Source organism: Salvelinus namaycush, chromosome 14, assembly GCF_016432855.1.
Source record: "Salvelinus namaycush isolate Seneca chromosome 14, SaNama_1.0, whole genome shotgun sequence".
NCBI classification, from domain to species: domain Eukaryota; kingdom Metazoa; phylum Chordata; class Actinopteri; order Salmoniformes; family Salmonidae; genus Salvelinus; species Salvelinus namaycush.
In genome coordinates this window covers 40,154,330-40,160,853 of record NC_052320.1, presented here as the reverse complement: position 1 = coordinate 40,160,853, position 6,524 = coordinate 40,154,330, and the positions used below count along the sequence as shown (strand labels likewise).

The 6,524-nt window shown below is 44.9% G+C and overlaps 2 protein-coding genes across 3 annotated transcripts; both read left to right on the top strand.

Annotated features, from left to right (window-relative positions):
* Nucleotides 1-65: 65 nt before the first annotated feature.
* LOC120059511 (methyl-CpG-binding domain protein 4-like) lies at nt 66-3,647 on the top strand. 2 transcript variants are annotated; one of them, XM_039008628.1, is made up of 8 exons: nt 66-224; nt 431-928; nt 1,094-1,932; nt 2,121-2,180; nt 2,291-2,425; nt 2,529-2,678; nt 2,862-2,965; nt 3,117-3,647. In XM_039008628.1, exons 2-8 carry the CDS (start codon nt 741-743, stop codon nt 3,189-3,191), a joined length of 1,551 nt encoding a protein of 516 aa, XP_038864556.1. In that variant the 5' UTR covers nt 66-224; nt 431-740; the 3' UTR covers nt 3,192-3,647. The 2 variants fall into 2 exon arrangements, with proteins under 2 accessions (XP_038864556.1, XP_038864557.1); XM_039008629.1 differs by lacking the exons at nt 2,862-2,965; nt 3,117-3,647 and having other exon boundaries at nt 2,093-2,180; nt 2,529-2,638.
* LOC120059512 lies at nt 3,570-5,864 on the top strand. Its single transcript, XM_039008630.1, has 7 exons — nt 3,570-3,659; nt 3,798-3,927; nt 4,074-4,207; nt 4,296-4,423; nt 4,565-4,624; nt 4,721-4,910; nt 5,631-5,864. The coding sequence occupies exons 2-7, from the start codon at nt 3,918-3,920 to the stop codon at nt 5,739-5,741; spliced, it is 633 nt and encodes a 210-aa protein (XP_038864558.1). The 5' UTR covers nt 3,570-3,659; nt 3,798-3,917; the 3' UTR covers nt 5,742-5,864.
* Nucleotides 5,865-6,524: the final 660 nt, after the last annotated feature.

Here is a 6,524-nt window from a genome sequence, read left to right as displayed (position 1 = left end):
CGTTCTGTTTCCTGTCCTGTCTCTTGTGCTGCGTTCTGCGCATGGCATGTGTGAGTCAAGCGGAATCGCTCACAAGCTAGTTCACACACTTCACAGCCCAGCGGCAAATACAATTTATCCAAAGATGTTGATGTTATTGTCTGCGACAATTTTATTCAACTCGATCTTCAAGTAAAATGCCAACAGAGATGAACCATTCATCCAGAACAGCACGTGATCACGAGGTATGTAAAGAAGCACAGATGAATCGACTATCAAGAAGGTAAACCAATCTGCAATTGTTGAGCTACTTAGCTAGCTAATAGTCACCTATTTGCCCAAACCATGCTCTTCAATATAAATAAGATTTTGTTCGGAACATTTAAAAAAAAATATGATATGATAGACAGGTTGAGTTCACTATTCTGATCCATCTTTTTGTTTGTGGCAGCAAGGTATAGAGCTCCAGCTGTCTTAAGAAGATGTTAGCAGCTAAGAGGACCGGAGTAGGATCTCAGCCTCATGAAACCCAGCTTGTGACGCCTGTCTGAGACAGACATCCTCTACGCTCCCGAGTGTGGACAATATGCTATCACTCGATTGTCATATGTATCAGGCTAAAAACGGAGCCTACTGTTGATACAACTAGTGCTTCCCCTACTGACAACAACACAGTCACAACCAGGCTCGAAAACAATAACCTCAACACAGAGATCCCCATCACTGACACACAGTTTAATCCTAATTCGGACACAGACACTATGGCTGTTCCAGGTTCAGATATGATAGTTACCAAAGAGGCTGATCCCAATGCAGTCAAGAGACAGCGGACCAGACAGGAGGATGCAGAGTCGTGCCAGCCTTCTGGTATGCCGCTAGGCTGGGTGAGAGTGGTGAGGCAGAGGAAAAGTGGGAAGACTGCAGGCAAACTGGACATCTATATAACAAGGTGATTCTGATTTTTGCTTCTTCACTAGTTACTCTCATTCTCTCATTGCATGTAAACATCCCTGAAGTGTGTGTGTCTTACTGTCAGGGCTAGGGGCTAAGTGCATTGCAGATATCCTACGATCAATGATTCTATATGAAGTAACTGATATGCCTGCCTCTGTAGTCCCCAGGGACAGAGGTTCCGGTCCAGGGCGTCTCTTCAAGCCTTCCTTCTCAACGATGCAGGAGGGGATCTACAGATAGATGACTTTGACTTCCCCAAAGCCAAGAGTGGCAGTGTAGCTGTGACTCCGCTGCCAAGCCAGGAGAGACAGAGGAAAGTTCATCAGGAACACACACGTCATACCTCAGAGGCCAATATCAAAGAAGACTGGCAGAACACAGAGGAGAACATGGAAGAGGGTAGAATATTAAGCCGGCCTCCGAATAACACAAAAATAGCCTCTTCCGCAAAATCCTGCAAGCAGAGGACCAGACCCAGAGACAAGAGAACGATATCAACTCATCAGAGGCCTGGCATGCCTCCCTTGGCAAGGGGAAACCACAGACGGGCAGCTGGGAGAGGCACAGAAACGGGCCACCCATCAGACACAAACGAAGACATCAAAGAGACAAACATACAAGCCTCTGTGAGAAGGGGTGAGGATGATGAGACTGAGAGGCGTCCGAAGGTTGTGGCGGTAGTTGACGATGTCATACCGGAGAAGAGCCCCCAGAGGAGGCCGGGGCTGCTGAGAGAAAAGCTGCTCAGGCTGGTCCCGCCCACTGATCTACAAGATGCTCTCATTGGTCGAGAAGAACAGCTTCCTGTGCCACTGTTACTCGTCCCAGTCCTTAGGGTGCAGTCTGCTTCTGAGAGCGAGGGGGAGGCTGAGTCTGAGGGTGTGGGAGTGGGGGAGACTGAGGGAGTGGAGGATATAGAGGCAGAGGTGCATGACGAAGAGCTGCCATCTCCCCAGACCACTGGAGGGCGCTGTACACCACTGAAAGATTCCCAGAGCAGTATGTATCAATTTTCTCTACTGTGCATTGTGCTATCTGAGTTATGATGCATAATATGCATTGACTGTGATGCCTAGATAGAGAAGAACGTAATCATCTTCTTGGACCTCCATGGTTTCAGTGTACTGACCCAAGAGAATAACATGTTTAATGTGTGTAGTGGTGCCTGTTGTTCCTGTTCTGCCCAGAACTGTTAGGAGAGAAACGGAAGACCAGTCCTTATTTCAGCCGGAAGTCAATGAGAGATGGTAATCATTTCATAAATGGTAGAACTCAACAGAATTTGCCATTCTTGGAGAAAAATATAAGTCAAATATTTTATTTATTTATGTCCGAAACCCCTTATGTCCACACACAGGTCTGAGCCCCCCCAGGAGGAAAGCCTTAAGGAAGTGGACCCCTCCTCGCTCCCCCTTCCACCTGGTGCAGGAGACCCTTTTCCACGACCCCTGGAAACTCCTGGTAGCCACCGTGTTCCTCAACAAAACCAGCGGTGAGACACACAAACACACACACGCAAGGCTCAAACACACACACATCTACAATTAAAACATTGGAATTATCTCACACAGTCTCTGTTCTGTCTTCCTTTTCAGGTAAAATGGCCATCCCGGTGTTGTGGCAGTTCTTTAAGCTTTACCCATCAGCGGAGGAGACCAGGGGGGCAGAGTGGAAGCCCCTGTCTGTGCTGCTGAGGTCTTTGGGCCTGTATGAACTGCGAGCCAAAATCATCATCAGGTTCTCTGGTGAGTCACTGTTCCCGTCTCCACCTGTGGATCCAAGAGATGACCCACTGGTTTCCCTCCTAGAAAGTGAGCTTTTAGTTTTAGTTGAATTCGAGGGTGACGACTGGGTTGTCCTATCCTCCAAGTGTTAGAGGTGTGTTTGTTTTTGGCCAGCACCGGAGAAATAATGGGTGTGTTATGCAGATGAATACCTGACCAAGCAGTGGCGCTACCCTATAGAGCTGCATGGGATTGGGAAGTACGGCAATGACTCCTACAGGATCTTCTGTGTAGAGGAGTGGAGACAGGTGAGTGAGTCACAGACCCCATGGTTACATACAGTTTATAGTGTATTTTCCCTTTAGCAAAAATGACAGCTGTTGTTACACCAACATTTAAATAATCGATCCAGATATAGTCAACTAGAGATTTTGCCCTTGTGTGTGTGTGTTTACCTAGGTTGAACCCCAGGACCATATGCTGAACAAGTACCATGCTTGGCTGTGGGAGAACCACGAGAGGTTGGGAATCTGAACCATGACGAACTGCAATGTCACAACATGTTTTATCAGTGGAAGAATGTTCTAGTTCTTAAATCATTAGGCTTATAACCTGACATATTGGTATCTCTCTTGGACAACAATTGTTACTCAACGTGATTGTATTAAAGAAATTGTTTTATCATGTTTTCAAAAGCCTAATGACTCATTTGCATTGAATTGGACTTTGATGTTGTGCCTCTGGAAAAGCAACAGATGAACCGTGTCCCCTTTGTCCAGCGGAGATTGGTGTTCCCTTTCTTGCGTGTATTGAATCGTCTCCCATCTGTCTAGCTGTGTAGCCGTGCTCGGACAATAGCTCGCCCAGCCTTATTTCACATGCTAATACATTTCTTTAGGAGAGCACCAGTGCATTTAGCTACGCTAGGCTCCAGCTTTATTCTCTGTCTGCACACGAGTAACCTGATTCCCAGGGCAACAGTTGCCACCGCAAAACACCCAAGTGAGTGCATTTGTTTGTACTAGTTCTATTTGAATCCAAGTCTTCATAGTCATTCAAGTAAATATTTGAAAAGGAAGTAGTTTGCATGTAATTAATTCAACTTTACTGCTATGAAAAATAACTTTACTGTTTTGGCAGTGACATTAGTGAGAAGAGAGCTTAGTGTGAAAGTTAAGACGGACCCTTTGGAAGTATTTCAATGCACGAGGACCGGACTCCACTGCTGGGGAAACACAAGGCACAGCCCTGTCTAACGGAATGAAACTTCGTAAGAAAACTTTCAAAACAGCTTTGACGTTTTAAATTGTTTTAAATGAATGGTTTTCTATCAGTTTGAACTGTGCTCGTTTGATTATTGAAACCGTTCAGTGTTTATACTGTGCATTATTCTTATCCTTCTTTTCATTACCACAGCTGCTATTCGCTTGAATTCCACAACTCTGTCTATTCCTCGATCCACACCTGTCCGCCAAAGTCGCTGCCTTATGGTCACTCCCCTGACATTGCCCATCATGTCGCCTGCCTCGGCAGCACTGCCAGTCAGCCAGGTGTGCATTGACTCTAAGATAAAGCAAATTCAAGTGTTTTATAAATATTTTTGCCTGCCTTTGTGTGAACTTCCTATCTGGTCGGCAGTCTGTCCCCAGACTGGACCCTCTCCATCCTCCTCTGGCCCATAGACGGACTGTCAGCCTGGAGACCCCTGCTGTGCATCACCACAACCACCAGAGGGCACTGGTTATGCAGAGAAAGGAGCACTATAGGTGATTCCAGGAGTAAAACATAAACCCTGATGCCAGTCTGTTCCTGCGTTTTGTGAAACTTTGGAGAAAACTACATAATACCGATAATATGAAAATGTCACATTTCTGCCAATGAATCTTTTTTCTCTGGGGCTTTGTTAGGTATCACCAGGTGTGGCGGAAGCCATTCTACGGATCCTGCACTGAAAGAGAGGAGTACAGGTAAAAGAATCCTCGTCTGAATTATTAATTTCCCTCCCATATCTAGGTGAGATTCTGGCTTCTGTCATATTGTTTATAAATCTCTCGATTTTCCAGATCGGAGGTACGTCAGCATCTGAAGAGGCAGATGGAGGAGAAGAGGGCGGGGCTGATGCTGAAGTTGACCAGTAAGGCAGAGGAGGCTGAGTTTTTACAGGAAGTGGATCGCTTGGCTCTGTCCAATGAGAAACAGCAGAGGATCCAGCACAGCAGAGCGTTGAGACACTACAGAGATGAGAACAAGAAGGTAATACACCAGGGATCATCAACTAGTGGATGGTCGGGGGGGCGGAACAGGCAGGGTCGGCAGGTAGCCTAGCGGTTAAGAATGTTGGGCCTGTAATTCAAAGGTCACTGGTTTGAATCCCAGAGCCGACTAAGTGAAAAATCTGTAAATGTGCCCTTCAGCAAGGCACTTAACCCTAATTGCTCATGTAAGTCGCTCTGGATAAGTGTCAATTAAAATGTAAAATATAAACATAATTTCAAATCATTTGTAGACTGCATATTGACTGCAAGAAGCCCAAACAGATGTTTGACTAAAACAATTATTTCAAACCTTGCTTATATTTGTATACGATCCACATGTCTCTTATGTGTGGGAATACTTGAACAGATTTCTTAAATTAAAATCACTTGGAGCTGATTTCCTGGTGTTTTTACAGTCTGTCCAACAATAAAACGTTTTTAAAAAGTTTATTAATATATATTTTTTTTCAGACAACTTGGGGGGCCAAATAAAACCTGCGGGCTGCCAGTTGGGGAACCCTGTAACACACACACACTACGTACTAATGGCTGGAGCGGAATGGTATCGAACACATGGTTTCCTTGTGTTTGATGGCATTTAATTTGCTCTGTTCCGGCCATTATTACGTGCTGTCCTCCCCTCAGCAGCCTCCACTGACTTCGTCCTAATGTGATATTTTTTTTAAACTCGTACTCTTCTCTTTTGTGTGTGGTGTAGCTGATGGAGCAGAGCTGGAGGGACAGGGCACTGATTCGCTCTCAGGAGGCCCTGATGGAGAGAGAACTGCTACGCCACAACCCCATTAATTCGAGCGGCACACTGAAATAGAAGCACACACCTCTGCTCACAAATTCTCTTTTTCCATAGCTAACATTATAGGGGACGTCACTATTTTTAGGGTTAGGGTTATTTAATTAGGCAAGTCAGTTACGAACAAATTCTTATTTACAATGACGGCCTACCCCGGCCAAACCCTAACGACGCTGGGCCAATTGTGCGCCACCCTATGGGACTCCCAATCACGGCCGGTTGTGATACTGGCTGGAATCGAACCAGGGTCTGTAGTGACGCCTCTAGCACTGAGATGCAGTGCCTTAGGTAGTAGCTCCTGAGTGGCGCAGCGGTCTGTTTCCTTGAATGGCTTTCATCTATCGTCTACATGCAACAGCAGTGTTTTAGTAAGGTCTTCAGCAATGAGCAGCAGTAGTTCAAATTAAAATTGCTTTTAGTTCATTTCAACATGTCAAATAAAAATGGTGAAAGGATATGGTAAAGAAAATAGCACTCTGGCAGAATTTTTTTTTATTTTTAATAATGGTCATAATGCAAGTAAGTGCAGCTGGGAATCTTAGGCCTAACAAACACACATACTGGTTCTGGAACCTAAGGACATGATTAACAATTTTACATATTTTTTTAGATTATTGAAAATGGAAAAAATATCATTTGAATAAATGTTTTATTCTAAGCGCACTAGCTTTAGTAGGTACTCAGGATGAGGGTGGAACAACGTGTTGGGATTATTGAGTGGATGCAAATGTTGACAGTTCCGATAAAATACACTTGTGCATTGTACAGTTGTGGCCAAAAGTTTTGAGAATGACAAATATT